At 27.9% G+C, this 22,134-nt stretch overlaps 9 protein-coding genes across 9 annotated transcripts; 3 read left to right on the forward strand and 6 right to left on the reverse strand.

The window, feature by feature from the left end:
• Positions 1 to 7,424: 7,424 nt before the first annotated feature.
• VNE69_03165 (uncharacterized protein) lies at positions 7,425 to 8,882 on the reverse strand (the record flags this gene model as incomplete). The annotated part of the gene is made up of 1 exon (XM_065473023.1): positions 7,425 to 8,882. One exon carries the CDS (start codon positions 8,880 to 8,882, stop codon positions 7,425 to 7,427), a length of 1,458 nt encoding a protein of 485 aa, XP_065329095.1.
• Positions 8,883 to 10,762: 1,880 nt separating this feature from the next.
• Positions 10,763 to 12,517, reverse strand: VNE69_03166 (cullin protein; the record flags this gene model as incomplete). Its single annotated transcript, XM_065473024.1, has 1 exon — positions 10,763 to 12,517. One exon carries the CDS (start codon positions 12,515 to 12,517, stop codon positions 10,763 to 10,765), a length of 1,755 nt encoding a protein of 584 aa, XP_065329096.1.
• A 1,981-nt stretch (positions 12,518 to 14,498) lies between these two features.
• Positions 14,499 to 15,824, forward strand: VNE69_03167 (protein disulfide-isomerase (PDI); the record flags this gene model as incomplete). Its single annotated transcript, XM_065473025.1, has 1 exon — positions 14,499 to 15,824. The coding sequence occupies one exon, from the start codon at positions 14,499 to 14,501 to the stop codon at positions 15,822 to 15,824; it is 1,326 nt and encodes a 441-aa protein (XP_065329097.1).
• Positions 15,825 to 16,036: 212 nt separating this feature from the next.
• VNE69_03168 (uncharacterized protein) lies at positions 16,037 to 16,390 on the forward strand (the record flags this gene model as incomplete). Its single annotated transcript, XM_065473026.1, has 1 exon — positions 16,037 to 16,390. The coding sequence occupies one exon, from the start codon at positions 16,037 to 16,039 to the stop codon at positions 16,388 to 16,390; it is 354 nt and encodes a 117-aa protein (XP_065329098.1).
• Positions 16,391 to 16,426: 36 nt separating this feature from the next.
• Positions 16,427 to 16,813, reverse strand: VNE69_03169 (uncharacterized protein; the record flags this gene model as incomplete). Its single annotated transcript, XM_065473027.1, has 1 exon — positions 16,427 to 16,813. The coding sequence occupies one exon, from the start codon at positions 16,811 to 16,813 to the stop codon at positions 16,427 to 16,429; it is 387 nt and encodes a 128-aa protein (XP_065329099.1).
• Positions 16,814 to 16,836: 23 nt separating this feature from the next.
• Positions 16,837 to 17,310, reverse strand: VNE69_03170 (non-structural maintenance of chromosomes element 1-like protein; the record flags this gene model as incomplete). The annotated part of the gene is made up of 1 exon (XM_065473028.1): positions 16,837 to 17,310. One exon carries the CDS (start codon positions 17,308 to 17,310, stop codon positions 16,837 to 16,839), a length of 474 nt encoding a protein of 157 aa, XP_065329100.1.
• A 51-nt stretch (positions 17,311 to 17,361) lies between these two features.
• VNE69_03171 (nucleolar protein 56/58-like) lies at positions 17,362 to 18,573 on the reverse strand (the record flags this gene model as incomplete). Its single annotated transcript, XM_065473029.1, has 1 exon — positions 17,362 to 18,573. The coding sequence occupies one exon, from the start codon at positions 18,571 to 18,573 to the stop codon at positions 17,362 to 17,364; it is 1,212 nt and encodes a 403-aa protein (XP_065329101.1).
• Positions 18,574 to 18,633: 60 nt separating this feature from the next.
• Positions 18,634 to 19,623, forward strand: VNE69_03172 (threonylcarbamoyl-AMP synthase (SUA5); the record flags this gene model as incomplete). The annotated part of the gene is made up of 1 exon (XM_065473030.1): positions 18,634 to 19,623. One exon carries the CDS (start codon positions 18,634 to 18,636, stop codon positions 19,621 to 19,623), a length of 990 nt encoding a protein of 329 aa, XP_065329102.1.
• Positions 19,624 to 20,505: 882 nt separating this feature from the next.
• On the reverse strand, positions 20,506 to 22,081 carry VNE69_03173 (DNA repair protein RAD2; the record flags this gene model as incomplete). The annotated part of the gene is made up of 2 exons (XM_065473031.1): positions 20,506 to 21,429; positions 21,461 to 22,081. The coding sequence occupies 2 exons, from the start codon at positions 22,079 to 22,081 to the stop codon at positions 20,506 to 20,508; spliced, it is 1,545 nt and encodes a 514-aa protein (XP_065329103.1).
• Between the last annotated feature and the right edge of the window lie 53 nt (positions 22,082 to 22,134).

A 22,134-nucleotide genomic window follows, 5' to 3' on the forward strand; every position in this document is an offset into this window, starting at 1 on the left:
TGTTGAATGTTTTTGATGTTGTTATTTTATCAACGCACTTAAATTTCATTTCCATGAATTCTTTTGAATTTAATATTATGTTATATTCTGTAATATGATTGACCCCAATTTATGATAAATAAAGACATGGCGAACACAAGAAACAAAAAGTCAGCAAGTGAGGACTGTGGTCAGGTGATCAGAATGATATGGAATGAGTTTAGTATTATTATGTATGGATTGAGAGAACAGGAAGGGATTGAATTGAAAGATATTTATAGTTTGGGTTCAGAGGATCTGAGAAATGTAAGATAAAAACACAAGAGGGTGCTAAAGTAGTGAAGAAAGGACAGTGCATACCTCAAGCATTAATGGAGGATACTGAAAATTTTATTAAAGGACTGGAAAAGAGGAAGGTAATAAGAAGGTCGAATTCTAAATGGAGAAATCCAATAAGAGCGTTATGAAAGCCAGATGGCGGAATAAGGCTAGTGAGTAATTTGATGGCCTTGAATGATTTGGTTAAAAAAGATTTTTATGAGTTAGTTAATATAAGAGACATAATTAAGAAAACACAGGGTTCAGAATATTTTACGGTAATTGACTTAAAGGAAGGATTTTAAAGTATTGAGATCGACGAGGCAGATGAACATAAAACTGCATTTAAATTTAATAGAAGGGTTTATGAATGGAATAGTATGGTTATGGGATACAAGAATTCCCCGCAGATTTTACAAAGAATAATAAATAAATTGTTTGAGAGACACTTGGGAAAAGGAATAGAAGTGTATATGGATGATATTGTTATACATGCAGCGACGAGAGGGAAGCACGATATATTGTTAGGAGAAGCACTTAGGAAGTTGGAAGATAATAAGATGAGGATTAATATTAATAAGGTACAGTTATGCTTGAAGGAGGTAAAGCTATTTGGGGTTACACTGAATGATTTAGAGATAACACCGTCTGAAATAAAACAAAACGAAGCGTTAGAATTCCCAGAGCCACAAAACGTGTCAGAAGTAAGGAGATTTTTAGGATTAACAGGATGTTATAGAAGCTTTATAAAAAATTATGCGAATTTAACGGTACATTTGACCGACAGTTTGAAGGGTAAGAACGAATGGAAATGGACAGAAAATATGAAAGTTGAATTGTTAAGTTGAAAAGAAAGAGTACAGACAATGGGAAAGTTGAAGATAGTTAATTATGAAAAGGAGTTTTTATTGAGAACAGATGCGTCAGACATAGGAACGGGCGCGGTATTAATGCAAAAGAATGACGAAGAATAGTGGGTGCCGGTACATTGGGCTTTGTAAAAGTTTACTCCCACGGAATCAAGATACGGAATAAGCGAGAAAGAGATGTATGCGGTCTACTGGGGAATCAAAAAGTTCGAATATGAATTAAAAGGTCGTAAATTTAAAGTTGAAACAGACCATAAAGCTTTGATAGAAATCAGGAGAAAGCCACGATTCGATATAATAGGATTAATAGGTGGATAGAAAAGATTTAAGAGTTCGATTTTTACAATTGAGTACATGAAGCTAGATATAATGGTAGTGGCCGATGCGTTAAGTAGAGCGCCTGTTGAAGAGACTGAGAAAGAGGAAATATAAAGAAAAGAACAGTGAAACAAATTGAAGGAAAAGAGAAGAAACATACAGTATATGAAGATGGAAAGGAATACTGGGTCTTTGATAGTGGTATAAGAGCAGAGATACCAAAGGAGGAAAATAGGGCAAAGTTAATAATGGAATATCACGAAAATGGAGGTCATCGTAGTGTTGGAAGTGTTTATTATGCGATGAAGAAGCTTTACTATTGGTTAGGGATGAAGTCAGAGATTTATAATGAGTTATTGAAGTGTGAAAGATGCCAAATTTATGATAGGAAGAAGTCGGGCGGATGTGATTTTATTAGTACCAGTAGATATTTAGAGAAAGTAGCTTTTGATTTGATTGAATTTCGCGACGAATGTAGGTACGTTTTGATTGGTGTTGATTACCATACTAGACTGATTTGGGGAATGAGCATGAAGGAAAAAAAGTCTCAGAATGTTGCTTGGTTTATAGAAAGTTTATGTAGGAACGGAAACCGACCAGAGGAAATAATAACCGATATTGGCAAGGAATTTGTTAACGAGGATCTTAGAATATTATGTAGAAGATTAGATATTGCTCACAGGAAGATAAGCATAGAAAGCCACCGTAGTAATGGACGTGTAGAGAGAGTAATAGGAACATTGAGAGAAGCTATTTTGAAAATCAAAGGCGATGATTTTGACGATAAGGTTATGAGAGCGATTGATTTGTATAAAAATAGTTATCACAGTGGGATAGATTGTACACCTAAAGAGGCAATTATAGATACTAGTGGAAAAGTTATGATAGAAAATGATCCTGAAGGAAGATACAGTAAGAAGTTTGTTAAATGGAAGAGAGAAAGGTTTTACGGGAATCAGCAAGTACGAGTAGCGAAAAAAGAAAATTTGAAGGGATGTACTAAATATGAAAAAGGACGATTTCTGGAGAGGGGGAAAATTTACGCGATTTGTGGAGGAGATTCTTATATTGTACGATTGGAAACAGGACGGCTGGTGAAGAAAAGACATTATGATTTAAAGGGGGGTTGAGTAAGTATGAGATTAACCGTCTTGGAGGGGGATGTTATATTTTGTGATATGATTGGCCCCAATTTATGATAAATAAAGACATATTATGTTTTTTGTGACGATTGAAATAGAAGCGTATCAATATAATTATGTTTAAGCTTTGATTGAATATTTTTAATTGCAAACAAAGGCTTATGTGCTTAAGAAAAACAGTTAATTTTGTAATTGCCTTATAATCAATGTATTTGTATGATCTTACCTTTCGCTTTTAGATCCCGTTATTATTTACCTTATTTAGTCCCATTGAAAATAAGGTTTCTACTTTACATGAAATGTCTTAAAGAATATCTTGGCTTATTGATAAAACAGGTATAAACATATAGCGCATGAGGTGCCCTTAGCCCAGTGGTAGAATGCTATGCTTCCATTGAGCAATGGCTGGGTTCGATTCCCAGGGGCACCAAAATTGTTTCCACTTTCTATGATGCAGTTGGAACAACTCAGATGATGAAAATGTCCACGATAATCATTAAGTTGATATAATGAAACTTGTGTGTGTCCAGCCACAAGGGGGTTAGCATCTAGTGTAGAAACGCACCTCAAGGCCAAAAAGCAGTATCGCCCTTTGGTGACTTAATGATACATAAAAGTATCTAATGGGTATGGCCTAGTTGGAGCCCATGGCTGGTGCACTCTAGAGTGGGATTCTAGAGCTAACTAGAGACTAGACGAAGTAGGGCAATAGAAGGTCTCGTTGACCCTATCCTACAAGATTCTGTAACGCGGTGGCCGAAACTAGTGGGATACTGGTGGTCAACGCAGCCCATTAAAAACGGCAGGCTGAGGATGTGGTCGTGTAAGGAGCCGTGTGTGCAATACAGATGATTGTAGGGACCTTTGAGTCAGTACGATGATGTCTCTCCTCGGGTTATAGATAACCATGCCCGTTAAGTATATCCGCTGTGAGGTCACTCTGGACGCGATTTGGGGTATAAATGGAAAGTGTTCTCCTGGAGCCAAAGTCCAATGGATACGGCGGAGCTTGCTGCACCGGCAAGTTGTATGGAGGGAGTTTCAGTGAGTAAGAATCTCACAGTACCAGTTGGATGAGGATCACACCCAAATCCCTTTGGTCCCTATGTAAGGTTTCTCCCTACCTCTTACTTGCAAGAAAAAAAAACATATAGCGCATGAGATCATAATTTAAAAATTGATGCGACGTGTAAAATCTTCAGGTATATATTTTTACATTTATTTTTAAAGGTACAATGATTTTTGATATTCCAATACTGTAAAGTAAAAAATTTTGATTAATGAAATAGAATACATGAAAATACGAATAGTATAATAGTATCATGTGTAGTGATTGCATACAAATTTTTTTTTAATATTGTATCATAAAGGAAGATTAAAAGCCCCAATGAAAGTATACTAATATCACTAAGGAAGAATATTAAAATAAAATGTATATTTTATGAAATAGTACCGATGTTGATGTCTACGCCTACACTGTCACGAGAGTGATTATACATCCAAGCAGGAAAGGTTCTGACTCCTATCTGGCAATTCAATTTTTCTAAAGTTGTATTTATACCTGAGAATTATAGAACAAGAAATGTTCAAAGATCTAATTACTTTTGTAAAACAACACCTCATAATAGGCGCTTTATTAACTTTGGTTTATTTGTTATTGTTTTTAAGGTATTATTATAGCATATTTAGTCAATGATCTAATGCCAATAGTTATACATTTGTGATACTTTAAATTATATGGTTCAAATTCCTTATATGTCTTCCTAAAACGTGCTAGTTTTACGCGATATTAAATGTAAATGATAGAAAAATGGTTACTTGAGTTAATTTTTCGTTTGTTCTAGATTTTTGTTCACAATTTTCGTGGTACGCACATGGATTTCAGCTCTTAAATGACTATGGATTCTGTGGAATTATTTTCGTCGGTCAACTTCGGGGGTTCAGCTTTATTCTCCATCAACAACAACATTTCTTAAACAGTCGCCATATTTGCTAGTGTGCTTACTGGTCTAGCCCTTCTTTATCGCCTGAGTCTTCTTGATCGTATCCTCGTCGTCGTTACAAAGAGAGAAACTCAGTAATCTTCTTCAACACAGAGGGCTGAATTTCCAGCTCCCTAATGTACTTTCTGTGATATTTGGTCACCATCCCACCCATGTCATTACATAAGGAACTAATCTTGTCATAGATTTATGTATTGGTCCCAGTTTATTTGCAAAAGGGTCATGTTTTCTTAGTTTTTCATTTTTGACTATATTAAGTCGATCCTGGGGGTTATATCAACTTTAACTATTAAAATTATTTCCTCCTTCTTAACAAACAATAAAATATCAGGCTTATTATGTTAACCTCTATATATGTAAATATCCTCGTAGCTACTCTACTTTCCTTTTGATCATTCTCCGTGATCTCTTGTACTAAGTGCCCACGTATTTTCTTTATCTTCTTAAACCAATATTTAATAAATAGTAAAAGATAGATGCATCTAACTACCTCGTTGTGTCTTCTCATATAATCAAAATCAATATTCAATCACATTTGGTAGCATAATGATCCATGGTATTCCTGTGAGATCCACAATTCGGACATTGTGACTCTTGTCCCCAGAAAATATTTCTATCTGTAGAAAGCAGTAAAATACTTCTGATCTCTCCTGATTGTTTCCTTTGACCGACCAGGGTGAAGAGTCCTTAATGCTTACTAAATTATAATTCAAGCTTAAAACAACTTTGATAATACTAAAAATATATCTTTTGTAAAAGGTTATTTTCTTTCTTATCTAGTCTACGTAAAGACCTATAATGCTGAATACTTGATAGATTTTTTCAAATTTAAACAACAGATTTAAGAATTAAATATCTACCGCAAAAATAAAATTCTTTTATGAATATTAAACTAGTGATAAATTGATAAAAGGGAATTTTTTCGTTACATTTATATAAATTTCTAAGGTCTACATTGTACAAAAAAAATATTTGTTAGTAACAATTGAATATTGTAAATGTCAAAAATATTTACAAATACTACAATATATTACCAATGTAGATCAATGCTTTGTAAATAAACCAAAAATATATGTTGAAATCTAATATGATGCAGCACATACATTGAAATTCCTTTATAAATATGATTTTATTGCTACATAAAAATTAAAAAAAATTACAAAATTAATTATATAAAAGTAAAAAAAATGAATAATCGAATAGATCACAACAAGAATGTAAAGTGATGCATACCTAAAATATCAAAATTGCATATAAAGACCTACAAGTAAAGTATATCAAGAATAAATATCAAAATCAAAGATATATGTAAAAAAAAAGAAAAATACTTGTTATTACAATCGAAATCGAATAATCTAGTACTTGTCAGACATATACACAAATCTGAAATTGATTACATGCTTGGGTATGTTTAAATTAATGGGCGAAACCTGCGCAAACTGAATTATATAACAGCATAATTTCAATAATTTGCATAAGATATGCTATTAAGATTGCCAAGGCTGAAAGGGCATTAGAAAGATAGGCACAATTGACAAAAAAATGTAATACTAAGCCATAAACTGTAGTTTTTATTATGTATTTATATCTTTATAATATGATTATAGATACACCTGCTATGATCAAGCGAAATGGCATATTATACAATATAATATTAAAAAGGCAGTCCACTGTTGATGAAGAGACAATAAATAAAAGCCTTTATGTTTAGATCTTCTAAAAAAAAATCATTTAGAAATCAAATAGGTAAGCAAAACAACACAATATCTTGTACAATAAAAGGCAAACAATAAATTGTAAAAATGTACTTGTACAGCCCCATGAAACATCTCCTAAATATATTTATTACATAAAAAAGATTTTTTAATTATATATAATTAAACAATAAAGTAATGGGGAAGATTGGGGATGTCAAATATAATTGAATGATCTCTGCTTATAAATGGATTATACTTAAATAAGCCACGACACTCCATCTCCTCAAAAGTTGTTTACTAATTTTTTAAACAGTGTTAACTGTTATCTCGAGTACCTGTTACGAATCCTTTCTTACTCTCTCTTCAACGAAATTTACTTACAAAGTTTAAAGGTAAGAATTTTATCAATATGGTTAATGCACTGTGTTACGTCTCTTGGCAACTCAGAATGTTTTGAGTCAAAAATAGTATAAAACTTATAGGCATAAAAAATAATAGAAACTTCTGCCGATTATCTGAATAAGATTATTTGGAGTAATTTCAGAGCAATTAATGACTAAATATAAATTAAAACATATCTAAGCTTCGAGTCCGCCCAAAATATAGAAAATATCAACGTAGTAAGTATAAAGAGACCCATAGAAGCCATTTTAAACTATGAAGATAGATATTTTTAAAACGAATATCGCAACAGCAAAATACTGTTGGTCTCTAAAAAAAAACTAAAAAACTTTTATTATGATTAAAGAAAAGCCTCCCAGCAAATAAAAACTTCAACAGCCAATAACTTGTGATACACACCAGCATACCATAAAGGTCTTACTTGCAGGAGAAAAACTATCTCTTGGGATTAGAACCACAAACATTCCTGTCTGTGACCTGCGTTGAGCAGAGTTCTAAGAGAATAACACGTCTGGCCCACTCGTCATTTTAGTTCCTACCTAGTTCAACGTAAATGCTACGGCATCGGCAGCTTGCCATACTGTTGGTCCCTGGTAAAATATAGCATGAAATAAAAATGATATTATTTACAACATAAAAAACGGGCGTATAATATTTAAGAAGAATCTTTTTTAATAATAAAATATTTATTAGTCTTTATTTTCTCAAATATAAACATTCAAGTATGTTTTTTAGATTGTTACAAGTATTAAATTCTATTTTATCGACTGGCTGATATTTCTTTAAAATTTCTTCTATTGTTGACTTACTTGGAATGTAAAATGTATCATTTTTCTGGTAAAAAATTTTCAAATTTACCAGTATAAACTCTCCCCCATTTAATGTTCCAATCTTTTGCTTCATTGGAGACAAAATAATTTTTCTTTTTAATTCGTCAATTAGATGAGAATCTCCATCTCCTCTAACTTCTAAATTAAAATTTCTGTTACGCTCCAACAAACTATTTTCTAGTTCTTTAAGCTTTTTTAGCTCATTAATTAAATTGGCCTTGAATTTTTTAGTCGCCATATTACATTTAATTAAAAATAAAGTTAAAAAAACTCTCAACACAAACGTCTCATTTGGGTTGAAAGGACTCTTTTTATTAAGAGCATTGTAAAAGCTTAAAATTTTCTTATTTTTTGTTATTTTATATATATCGAGTAAAAAACTTCTAGTTTTTAATTTCCACCCTCTCAAACCCACTTCATTTCCGACAATTACCTCATTACTCAAGATATTGACATTTATATTATCTATCAAATTCTTGTTTACCGTGATAATACCAGATAAACCTATATTGTTTTTTTCTTCATAGAGATTATCTATGAGGATTCCATGAATAATACCTATAATTTCTGAATCATAGGCATATTCTTTGTATAATTTTATTAGCTTAACTATTGAAGTGTTTAATAAAATTTTATTGTTGTAGAAGTTTGTAATATGCGAATAAACTGTTATTATCGCATTAACAATCTTAAATTCCAAATTTTCTGCTTTAAATATTTCTGAAGAGGGGACAAATGAAGTAATATCCAAAAAATGTACTTCAGCATCTTCTATATATTCATTAATTATTTTATCCCCTCTTTTTTCATCTTCAATTATATTATAAATTTTTTTTTTCTCATCGATTAATTCTTTTGCTTCATCATTTGTCGCCTTTTCTTTATTTATATTAAAAAGTTCTATGTTTGTTGTTTTTATTTTGTCATCTTTTTTCTTTAAAAAATTTAAGTATTTAATTATACTTTTTTTTTCATGACAGAATTCATAAATATTTTTTCTTAAGAGGCGCACCCCAAATGGACTTTCATAAGTTATAAAATATAAAGTTTCAACGATTTCTTTGATATTAAATTTGTTTTTTCTCGTAAGATCATTATAATCACATTTATTTATTCTAAAATCATTCTTCGTTAGTATATAAAATTTACCTTTGAAAATTTTTACCACTAGCCCCTCTTGAAGATTTACTAAAACTTCTTCCTTTAGTAAAAATTTATCTTGTAAGAATAAAAATATTTCTCTAGCCATCTCGTCGATTTCTTTTTTGACATTTTTGCAAAAAAATTTAAATATATAATATCTTATAGCATAATCTTTAATCATGAAGGGCAATTTAAAAAATTATTTATTTATACAAACAAAATTAATTAATGAGTAATATTTACAAAAATTTGTCAACATATAAACTATAAACAAATCAAAAATAAACAAAAAACAATAAAAGAAAGTGTTTACTTTTTAGAATATTTTTTGTTTATATTTTCATTCCAGAATAAATTTGACATCTAAAAACCATTATTCATAGATAAAAAAATTTACAGCTAAAACAAGTAAATTTAAAAAATAAGCGACCATTGTGTTAATATATGTATTATACAAATATAAGGAATTAATTTGAAATGTATGAATTTTTTAAAAAATAATATTATTTTGTTGGAGTATAAGACAATGATAAATATTCTAAAATAAGAAAATTTGATTATTATGTATATTTTTAATGTATATTAATTATCGTTCTAAATGAAAAATTTAATAATTGATAGCTGACAATCGAAAAATAAACAAATTTTTTTCTTAGTATTATTCATGTGAAATTTATAAAAACCAAGTTAGCTAATTTTTTGCAGCCACTAAAACATTGAAAAACTACATTGACATCTTTCAAAAACCAAAACAGCGTGACGTTTATTGTTCAAATTAATTAATTTTTGCATTTCCAGTTAGATGTCTAAAAAATGAAATGAAAATTTTTTATGGTAAAGATAATGAATCGTTTAATTGATATAAATTAAATCGAATAACAGTTTAAATAAACGTATAGATAGCTTTACTTCATTATGCAGAATGCATATTATATCTTACATGCATATGTATTCATTATATTATAGAATAGTTGTTGGTGCGATAATTTTTTCTTAGAAGAGATAAAGTAATTAAAATTTGACTTTATAAATTTCAGTAATTAGAAATTTTTATCTGCTTGAGAAGTTTAGATTCTCAATTTAAAAATTTTCGGATTTTTTGTAACAAAATACCACAAAAAGCTTCGTTTTGTTTTAAATACAATTCATTGTGTTGATTTCAGATTTTAATAGGCGGTGAAAAGATTCTACCAAGAAAGAGACGAAGCGGATTTTAGACATTTATGTATAAATCTAATGATTTAGATTCATCAAACAACGATATTTTTCAGGTGGCACACTGTCCACTTGGTTTTTAGAATTGTATCTGAGCAAGATTGCAAAATGCCACACTTTTCCCCGTCCTTGAGCAGATCAACACCAACAAGATACTTAAATAGGTCCATAATGTTCTTCAATCATTTGATGACACAAAGAGCCAATCTATATTTAGCTAACTGGTAAAAATATTTTTACATTTTTAACTCAAAAATTTTTAAACATATCGTATTGGTACAATTAATGCATATTATTAATTTTAAAGTGCAGATTTATTGGATCATATATTTTTGCGCGTTCTAGATTTCGATTAACACGAAGTTTTCTTCTTTTTATATCTATTCTAGTTTTGAAATCATCGTAAGATTTATTTTTAACTTTTCATATGAAACAATTAAATTACATCAGTGACACACTAAATTGTTTGTTTGAAATGTTTAATGTAGAAAAAATGTACATTATTGAATCATCTACAGAAGAAGTTTTAAAAATCTCATACATATTCTTCGTCGTACCAACTAGTATTTCTTTGTCTTATCTGACTGTAAAAATGCTTACGATATAACTGTCCAAATTATTGTTTTATGATATTTATTATGACAAGTTTTATATTTTGACTTTACTATTTTGATTGTTATAGGCTATATGGCAATTGTTAAAATAAAATTTTTTTTTACATATTTAATTTTGACAAATTTTTTCATTCAAATTAAAAATTAGATATTTTTTAACAAATTTTATGATTTTTTTTTAAAATGTTAAATATTTTTTTATATGAGATAAAAACACAAAATTAATTTATTTTTATGGTTTGTAGAGTACTTCTTCATTTTTAACATGACAATATCCTTTTTTCTCTAGTATTTCCAATCTCTGTATTATTTCAGATTTACTTGAAATATTTAATAAATCGATAATTTCCAATTTTTTATATTTTTTCAATCTTGACATTATTTTACTGTCCAACACTTCCGATTGATGTTTTTTATTTTTACTTGCCTCATGAGATAAGTTAATTTCTAATAATTCCCTTTCTTTAGTATTAAAATTTTTGCATTCAAAATCCTTATTTATATAAAAATTTTCATTCTCAATTATTAATAATCCGTTATCTTGTAATATTTTAATATTTAAAATTTTTTCTTGATCTTTATTTTCATTTAAAATTTTTACAAGATCAAGATTATTAATATTTAATAAAATATCATATTGTACCAAATTTAAGACAGCTTCTTTCCCATAAATTTCTACTTCTACTGTACTCAGAGAATCCATCCAACATATTTTTTTTCTTTCAAATTTCGCAATTTGATTTTCATATTTATTTTTTAATTTTGAAAGGTCGGAATTGAAAATTTCCACATTTTTAAATTCTGCCCATTGAAATTTCCTCATCATCATAATTTCGCAATTATGAAAAAAAATTCTATTTTTAAAATCTTCAATACAATCTACCATTTTATAAACATAAATGTCTTTTGTGAATGTTTTATAAATACTTATGAAATATTCCTCTTCTTCAATTGTACTTAAATTGTTTATTAATCTGTAACATAATTTTGTCCTTAAAGATTTTTCATATGCTTCTTTTTCTGTAATAAAATTATATAAAATACCCGAAAATTCAAATAATTCGGTAGATTTTCCTTCTCCAGAATTCAAAACATTTACAAATTTATCAAAATTTATATTTAAATTTTTCAACCAATTAAATATCACAGATTTTACAAAATCGTCAAATTTTTTATATTCCAGATATATTTTTAAAATATTATTAACATATTCTATATCCATCTTGTTATCATTAAATTTATTATTTAAATAAAAAATAATGTATTCTTTATATTTATCTTTTGCGTTTTCAAACAAACTTGCAATAAATTCAAGGCAATCTTTGTTTTCTAAACATTTTAAAATTTTGTTTTTATTTATTTCTTTTGCAACTTCATTAAAAATCCTGTTTTTAATATTTAAAAAATCGTCATTAATGTTTTCTAAAAATATTTTCATCTTATTTATATCGCATTCTATTATTTTATTTACAAATCTTTTTATTATTAAGTTTTTCAAATCTTCCACAAAATTTAAGTTATAAAATTCATTTACCATATAAAATTTTTCGATTTCTTTATTCGCTTCTATATTATTTTTTATTTCTTCGTTCGCTTCTAACTTTTTATTAGTTTTTTTATAATTATCCATTAAAAATTCTGTAGCTGTTTTAAAAATGAATTCATTTTTTAATGTTTCAAGTTTTTTCTTAACTAAAAATTTTAAATATTTTTCAATTTTGTGCATCTTTTTGGTATCTCTGAAGATTTTATTAAACAAATCAATCATTTTTGTAAACCAAACATGTTCGTCATAGATATTTTTTGTATCGATTTTGTTTACACGGGGGATAAGCAATTTTTTCATTTTATACTTTAAAAATCTATAAAATTTTATAGATTTCGAATGTTTTCTAGATATTTCGTAGATTTTGTAAAGTACTAAATCTACTCTATGATTGAAATATGAAGTTAGAAAGTTCTCGATTTCTTCCAAATCTGTGGACATCTAAGGGATAAAATTTCAAAATATTCTAAAACATTGTAAAATTATATGAAAATGTAGCTTAGTGGTCGAAAGCTTTGTGTTGATACATAAAGAACCGAGTTAGATTCCGAAGAAATACTATATATTATTATTTCGGTTATAATTTTAATTTTATGAAAATTTTGAAATCTGTAAACGATATTTTTTCTAAAACTCATCAAATTTGTGTGCTGTGTCGCAACAAAGAAGATTTTATGCCTGTTTTTAAACGCATTTAGGCCAGAAATAATGTTGGGTACATGACCGTTTGGAACCCGCTTTGGAAATGAACCCGCAATGAAATTTTAAAAGACCCCCCTTAAAAAATGGCAAAATTGGCAAAAACAATGTTTGTTGAAGCAGATGAGGTTTTTAGTGATGAAATGTATTCATACATGGAATATAAAGAAAAGATTATTTTGGAAACATTTGATGCTGAATCGGCGTGCGCCTTGCTCGTTTCTGTAAGTAGTAGAAATACTGCTTTTTCCTTGAGGTAATACAAGAAAATGTATAACCTGTTTCTATTATGATCTCTAATCAATGGATAGCATATGATGCCACATTAGCTAAGCAAAGGGATGGAGCACAGTACTAAGAATCACTCCATAAATGCTATAACCTCTAGCGATTCCGAGTCACAACACCATATAATTTAGTTGGTTTTGGCTCATTTTATAAGAGTTATTCGATCTTAACAAAAACAAAGAAGAACACTATGAGTGCCTTTTACAGTTTCACTGAGCTTTCCAAATTCTTAAAAATCACCGGAAAAATTGTCTTCTGTCATTATTTAAAATAAATCGTTAAGTCCCTTTTTTATAATTTTTTTTTATTTTTCCCTTTTTTCGAATTTTTTCAATGCGGGTTCATTTTCCAAAAGCGGGTTCCAAACGTACATGTACCTAATGTTGGCTTATTTGTTTTTTCAACGTAGGTAAAGTACTTAGAGGATCATAAAAATAATATTTCTCTACATTTTAGAGCAAATCTTTCAGGTAATTTAAAGACTAGACGAAGTAGAGCTAAATGCTTGTGTATTTGAAATTTCTGGATTATAAGCACGTGGCTAAACTTGTAAAAGACAAAAAAATTAACCATTGTCACAAAATGCAGGCTTGATGACGAGTAGAAGCAACGCCGCAAATGAGATAAAGTTGGACTTATAAAGAGATCGAGGATTTTTATTAGGTCTATTATTATATACGCATCAAGTCATTTTGTTCGTATAGATATAAAGATACTTATTATTATGTATCAAGTCAAATTAATACGAAATGGGTTGCTATTTTTACCATTTAAAAGGTAAAAAATTTGACATGACAGATCTCGCGTCTCAGGCCTGTTATTTTTTGAAAGGCTTCTACTGCATTTTAAGAGGTTTTGAGTAAATTGATACGATTTTAATACATCAATACAATGTCTACCTAGTTCTCTCATGTTTTCGTAAGTTTGCTTATTTTAGCATTATAAAATAAACATAAAAACATCGAATAAGTTACAATATTGAAGTATGTGTTTAATATCTATTTGTAATATTTTTGAATTTAAAAACATTATTCTTATTTTTTAAATTAAGCCAGACACATTGTAATCTTACAGCATAGATATTATGCCGAGGTGTTTTTTATGCTTATTCAATTATTTGATTGTCTTTTAAAATCGTACAATTTAGAATAAATCTTATTTTATTAAAAAAATTACATCTGTTAAATTATTTTACTAAGACTTATACAGCTTTTCAAGCCATTCTATTTTTTAAATTTGTTCGCCTAATAACTACCAGAAAAGTTTCTTTATTTTATTAAAATTAATTTTAAAATATTAAGATATTTACTAAAAATAGTAAATGTTTTTTATTATTTTTTATTTATTTTACTTTATGCTTAAATCGTTTGACTTTGTTTGTAAACAAACAAAATGCCAAAATTTTCTATTTAAGTAATTTTTCTTGCCCATAAAAATGAAATTCGCTTTCTTCATACTGACATGTTTATGTGAAAGATCTGTTGTCTTAAATGTCGAAGACAAAAGACAATTTGATAATCTTAAAGTCAATTATGATAGTAATATTGAAAATGGTAAAGGACAAGGAATACTTGAAGATCTAAAAATTGATCTTTCTAATGAGGAAGACATGAAAAAATTCCAAACTATTATTTCAATTCCTGATGTACCAGAAGGTATGGGAGAGGTTTCTAAAGTCATAGAGACTTTTGAAACTGATGAGATAGAAGAAATGAAAAAAGGAGAAAGATTTTTTATAATTTTCTTTGTAGACGAAAAGACCGCTTTATTGCCTGCTGATCATTTTGATCGAACAATGAAAGTCTTTATTTCTTCAGATAAGAATCTTGCCAAGGAGATGAACACCCCTTATCCTGGTATTTATGGTTTTAATCCTAGAGACAAAGTCTCTTATCAATTTCCTCTAAATGAAGAAACTATTAAAACTATTGGCCCGATTGTTAGCGTAGATCTTATTGGGACTTTATCCTATCAGAATCTTGAGTTGTATAAAGCTACAGGTTTACACTCCATGTATGTATTTATAAAACCAGAAGAGATGCAATCATTTTATAAAAATTATAAATCTGAAGCTTCTAAAGTTAAACATTTAGCAAAATTCTGCTTAATTCCCTATAGAGGCGATAAAGATCAATTGAGCGCATTTGGATTAACAGAAGAAGATTTACCAGGGATATTATTTATAAATGACGGGTTGAAATATCCACTTAAAAAGTGTTTTGAAAATAATATTCAGTCATTTATCCAAGATGTTTTAGATAAAAAGATCGAGCCAAAATATGCTTCACAAGATGAACCAGTAAACAATGATGAGTTAAATCTTAAAATCTTTACTAGAAACAATATTCCGAAATTTAGATCTGACAAGACTAAAGATAAATTAATAGTTTTTAGCTCTCCGAGTTGTAATTTCTGTATTCAGTTGAGACCAGTACTTGAAGAATTGGCCACTATTTCTCGAACTCATTTTGATAATAAAATCGTCATTGGAACATGTGACATTACAATGAATGACATTGATAATTTCGACATTTCCTCTGTACCTAAAATTTATCTCGTTAAGGCAGAGACCGATGAAGTTTTTGCATTTGATTCAAAAACAAGATCTGCCGACTCTATCGCCAAGTTTATAAAAACAAATGGATCATTTAATATTGACATGTCTACATATTTGACCCAAGTAAATAATGAGACTAATAAAGTAGGCGAAATTAAAGACGAAAAACCTAACGACTCAGATAAAACTAACAGAGAACTTTAATTAAAAAATATTTTATAAATTATTTTGCACAAATTAATGAACGTTAAATTTTTTTTATAAAAAATAAATTTTCGTTCTGGTCAGTTAAATATTTTGATACAACATCTATGACACGTCATCAACAATGAAACTTATAAACAAAATTCATGAATCATAAAGTAGAGATGTTAAAATCAATTTTTTTACTATTTTTATTACTATGGTTATTATTTATGATTGGATTGACAATAACTGCCCCATTTTATGGTAGAAAAAAAAATCTTATAGATCAGATAAGAGCAAATCGATCTAATGCTGACAATAAATCCAGTGACAAGAATAATAAAGAAGAAGACGAATCTTCTAATGATAAAAATAAACAAGCAGACGAATCTTCTAATGATAAAAATAAACAAGCAGACGAATCTTCTATTAAAAAAAATAAACAAGCAGACGAATCTTATAAAAATAAACAAGAAGACGAATCTTATAAAAATAAACAAGCAGAAGAATCAATAAATGACAACACAGAAGAAGAACCTCCTTTAATTATTGCATCACCAGAGAGTAAAAAATTATTTGAATAAAAAAAAATTTAACTTGAAAATTTTTTAGTTTATTTTTTATATGTACCTTTGAAATCCGTTTTCGTCTTCAACAAGTCTCTTTTTTTGTTTCTTTTTTGCTCCGCCAGAATTTACATAAATTTCAGCATATTCGACAATCTCTTCTTCAATTTCTTTGGGATCAGAGAAAAAACTTGAACTGGTAACTTCGCATTCTTTTATTTCTATAAAATCTATAGCATCATTAATATTTTCAAATTCGAATACGTACACGTAAACATCTCCGCATTTCTGTATTGAAATACATTTGGAATTATTTATTTTTAAAATCATTTTATATTCTAAACTAAATGTGACTAGATTTTCTTTTCGTTCTATATTTGTTTTAACTTTCAAAGAAGTATTAAATTCATTAATAAGAAATGGGAAATTTATTTTTAACATAAAGAGGATAAAAAAATTTAATTTTAAAAACAATTTTTCTCATCAAATATTTTTTGACAATAATCATGTGCTTCTTCTCTACGGACTAAAAATTCACAAAATTTACATTTTTTGTAAATTCCATCGGCTTCTAAAATTTTATTTTTAAAAATTACCAGAGCTCGTTTACTTAAAATGTACTTATTTTTTTCATCAATACTTAACCAATCATTTTCAACTAGTGAACTTAATAAATTCCCTTGTACTTCTTTATCAAATATTATTTTTTCGAATATCTCTATTATTTCTTTATTTTCCTCTTCATTGTACCCGAGAATAAGCTCTTGATTACCTCCAGTGCTAACAAGAATATAACAAGATTTATCATACCATTCAACTACATCAAAATGTATTTTACGTAAAATTGAAACAACTTCATTTAGATTTTTTATATTACTTTTATACATTCCCGTAGAAAGTAATTCATAAATAATGTTTTGCAATTCCTCTTCTTTCATAAAGGGAATAAGATGAAAATTTTTAAATCTAAAAAAAATAAAAATTTTTATTTATTTTTCACATGTCTTTAACTTTTTATAAACTCTAGACATAATTTCATCAGTTTTTTCTATTTGTTTGTCATTATCAAATGATTTAATTTTTTTCTTAACCACCTTTTTAATAGCTACCCCGTACGCATTAGTCCTGTTTACCGAAAAACAATCTATTTTTGCTAAAATAGAAATTTTTGAAGCAAGAAATCTACAAAATTTCGCTTTATTTTTCATTTGTGTTTTTGATACCAATTTGGAATAAAATATTATTCCGTATTTCGGAGTATCTGATTTTGATTTAAGAGCTTGAAAAAGACTTTTTTCTGCTCCTAATAATTGAATTGTAGATGCTGTGGCTTTTGCTAAATTACACAATCCGCCACATAAAACAATTAATTTAGCAGACATCATGTCTCCTAATAATTCGGTAAGATTTGGAGATATCGTCAACATTTTCTCTTTTAAATATTTTTTTAGACTATTTTTTATATTAATTTTTTCATTGATAATATCACATAAATTTTTTATATTTATCATATCAACTTCGTTGATTTTAATTCCTATTGAATTATCTTTTAATTTTATTAATTCGTCAATCTTTTCATTTTTGATATTTTCATTTTTATTTTCAGTTGTAAAAAAAATTACTGCTGCAATGTATTCATCAATACTGTCACAAGCACAATATAATTCAGGAAAACTCCAACCATATAACTCTTTAATTCTCATAGAATAACTATTAATATCTTTTTCTAGTTGTTCTAACATGTTAACTGTGTGTATCAAAATATTATCTTCTTTTTTACTGTTGTATTCAACTTTATTTCTTGAAAAAGTGTGAGCTACTCCTAAAATGAATTGAAGATCAATTTCAGACTTGAGAAATCGATGCTCATTAAATTTTATTCCTCTATAAATATTTATACTATTTTTTTGTTTAATTTTTATTTCTTTAAGTGCTTGTTTAAAAGACGAATCACAATGTAAAATTTTTACATTATTAAGTTCTAGAAAGTTTTCTAATTCTTTTGGTAATTTATTATTGCAAAGCATTTGGATATTTTGAGTGGCCATTTGTACATCTGCAAATTCAAACTTAGCTGTTAAATTAACAACTTGTGTTAGTTTCATATATTCTTGATATGATCCTTGAGATAAGTCTTCGTATTCATTCATTTCGAATAATAAATATCCTTTGGGATGTTCGTACAAAACATGTTGCTTCATTTAAAAGGGGAACTAAATGAAAAAAATAACGGTATTATTTTTAAGAAATATTTTAAACCCATGAAAATTCTATCAATTGAAAATTTAGATATTAATAAAATACTTCATTATTTTGAAAAAGATGTAGTTGTTATACCAACAGAAACCGTCTATGGATTAGCAGCCGCAATAAACAATGAAAATGCTTTAAAAAATATTTATAAATTAAAACGTCGTCCTTCGGATAATCCACTTATAGTGCATGTTTCTTCTATTGAGATGTTAAAAACAGTCATTGAGGGAGAAATACCTAAAGTCTATGAAAAAATAATAGAAAACTTTTGGCCTGGCCCAATATCATTGCTTTTTAAAGCCAATAAAAATGTTTCTCGTACAGTCACAGCTGGACTAGATACAATTTTAGTAAGAATGCCAGACAATAAAATTATTTTGGAAATTATCGAAAAACTCAACATTCCTTTAGCTGCACCTTCAGCAAATCTTAGTGGAAAACCAAGTCCTTCGTGCGTCCACCACACTATTGATGATTTTGGTGAAGAATGTCCTCTTTATTTAGATGGCGGGGAATGTAGAGTCGGCCTAGAGTCGACGGTTTTTACCTATTTAAATAGTCCTGCGATACTCAGACCGGGTGGAATTTGCATTGAAGTTTTAGAAAAACTAATAGGTGAAAAAATCAATATAAATTATTCCGTTAAAAAGATAGAAAATCAACAAATCTGCCCAGGTCAAAAATATAAACATTATAGTCCAAATAATAAATTTGTTTTGATAATTAGTGATTCAGTTAATATTGAAGAATTAGTTAAAGAGTATAAAAAAGTAGGGATATTAACACACTACGATTTTAAACCAAAAATGAAAAGAGAACAAGATTGTGAAATTATTTATTTAGGCAATAAACCATACGAAGTGGCTATGAATTTATTTAAGGGGTTACGAAAGCTAGACGAGACATGTGATATTATAATAACAAAAGGCGTTTCTATAGAAATGGAAGGAGAAGCGATTATGGACAGAGTGAAAAAGGCTGCACATATGATAATATAAAAATAAAATTTTTACAATCTTTATTTATTTTGTTTTTGTTTGGACAAGAGACAAAATTTAAGGGCTAATTTTCACTTTATCCCCCCCTTACCAATATAAATACAGAATTTTTTATTTTTAGCCCTGTTTTTCAAAAGTCGAAGCGTCCAGAGCGGAAAGGAACAGAGAAAAATTTACATAAGTAAAAAAATGGTCTTATAAATATCTAATTTGAACATAATTTATAAAAAATATATTATTTAAACCAATTTAATAATGTTTTCTAATAAACTATGAGTTAAATAGAAGTCTAAATTTGTAAAAATATGTTTTAACCTATTGCTTTCTTTTGTCATTACATTTAATTTTTGCCAAAGATAAACATGTTTATACACAGTTTATGTTGTTTAAAACAGATTCTAGGTTAGGTTATTCTTAGTTTGGTAGTATATTTATTAGTCTTGTTTTTTAGGTTTTTATTGGTTTTTCTAGACAAACAAAGTAAAAATAATGTTATATTTATGCTCTTTTAAGAATTATTGAATCGCATAGAATGTCAATTTAATAAGATATGTTATATTTTAGCTCCAAAAGTAAAACATTACATGTTTGGGAAATTCTTTAATTCTTGAAAAATATTCATTTATAACAGCAAATGAACCTTATAAATATTATTTATATAGAGATTTCGTTGTTATACATTGCAATGTACAATAAAGATAAATCTTGATCAATAATTGGAAGAAGGAAACTTTTAAAAAATTGAAAAAAAAAAAACGAAAAAACAATTGTTTTATTTTTGGTAAATATGCTATTTTATTACAACTTTATTTTTTTGACTTTTGCTCCTTCACATTTTTTCCGCTTCGAATTTCGAAAAAAAGGGATATTTTTTAAAAATTCTCAATTTATATTGGTAAGGGGGGGATAAAGTGAAAATGCTCCAAATTTAAGTTCATCGATTTTCTCTTTATCTATCCCTTTGTTTACAAAAAATTGCACTATTTTTTCAAATTCTAATGTTTTAAATTTTGGTCTCCAGTCTTCCCTAATAGGACAATTCAAATAAATATTTCGATATGATTGTATATCTATATTTTTGAAATTTTCAGATTTAATATATTTTTCTGCATTTTTAATCCCTATACCTTTTATTCCAACTGTGTAATCTGAACCCAATACAAAACCCAAATCAATAATATCAAAAGTAGACAATCCTTTGACTTCTTCTATTCTTTTCGGATCATAGCGTAAAATATTTTTATTTTTACGAAAAAAATTCTTATATACAACACCTCCGTGTAAAAGAATGTCATTATCTTCTGTGATAACTCCGTCGATAACACCGGCTCTATAAAGAAATCCACATTCGGCGTCAGATTCAGAAGGAGAATCCAAATATGGCAAATTGAATGCATTTATAATTTCTTTAATTATAGACAAAACATTTAAAAAATCCATTGGTTCATTTAAATTAGAATCGATTTTAGAAATTTTTATTGTTTTTCCTTGTGAAAAATCGTAATTTATTTCATTTGTCTCATTGTCTGCTTCGTAATTATTTTCTTCAGCAAAGAAACCTTCACTAAATTTTTCATTTTTAGTTTTACAAATGGCTACAATTTCATCTGAAAAATCATTTTTAATTTTTTTTATCGGGATTACATAATTATCATCTATATTTCGATGTGAAATTGTCTCATCTATTTCTAAAAAATCATTAATATCCCCATCAGAACTATTTTCATTTCTCATTGGTATCGTTTTTTTGTTAGTTTTTAAAAAAAAACTTTTATTACAATCGGAATTGATTTTTTTTTTGTTTTTCTGTTTCTAGTTTTTAAATATAAAAACTCACTAAATTTCTGTTTTTAACATTTTTTATTTGCAACTTTGAAAAATCTGTCATTGATTTTTTATCAATATTAAATCGTTGTTTTCTACGTTCTCTCATTTTTACGAGCATTTTTAATTTCTGCGAATTTGAATATTTTTTTGAATCTAAAAATTTTAAAATATTTTCCGTATTATAAAAATCAGAATCAGTTGATATTTTTTTAATTTCTTGCTTCTCCTCTTTAATATTTTTTCCCCATTCATGAAGTCCCTTTAAAGTGTCTTCTTCAAATTCGTCTTTGATCAATCCGCCGTGTATACACATTCTTATTTTAATCTTGCATTTTTTGCATATTTCGTTATTTATAATATCTTTAACCAATTTATCCAAGTTTTCCTTTTTTCTTTCTTCTATTACTTTACGTTTTAAAAGATTTGGTGCGCCGTCAAAAATAAATACTGGTCTTATTTCGTGATACAACAATTTTATAATTTTTTTTGATACGTAGTAGATTACTTCAGTTTCTGGCATTCCTTTATATTGATGTATCCATATACTTGTATCTATAGCCAGAGTGGTGTTTTGGGGCGTATGTTTTTCAGCACAGTTACTTATAAGTTTCCATAGCCCTTTTACACCCATAGGGGGGTAGTATTATTTTTTATTTTTTAGCAAATTAATTTTTTTTTGATTTA

The sequence above is a fragment of the Vairimorpha necatrix genome, chromosome 3 (assembly GCF_036630325.1).
Source record: "Vairimorpha necatrix chromosome 3, complete sequence".
In the NCBI taxonomy this organism is placed as follows: Eukaryota; Fungi; Microsporidia; family Nosematidae; genus Vairimorpha; species Vairimorpha necatrix.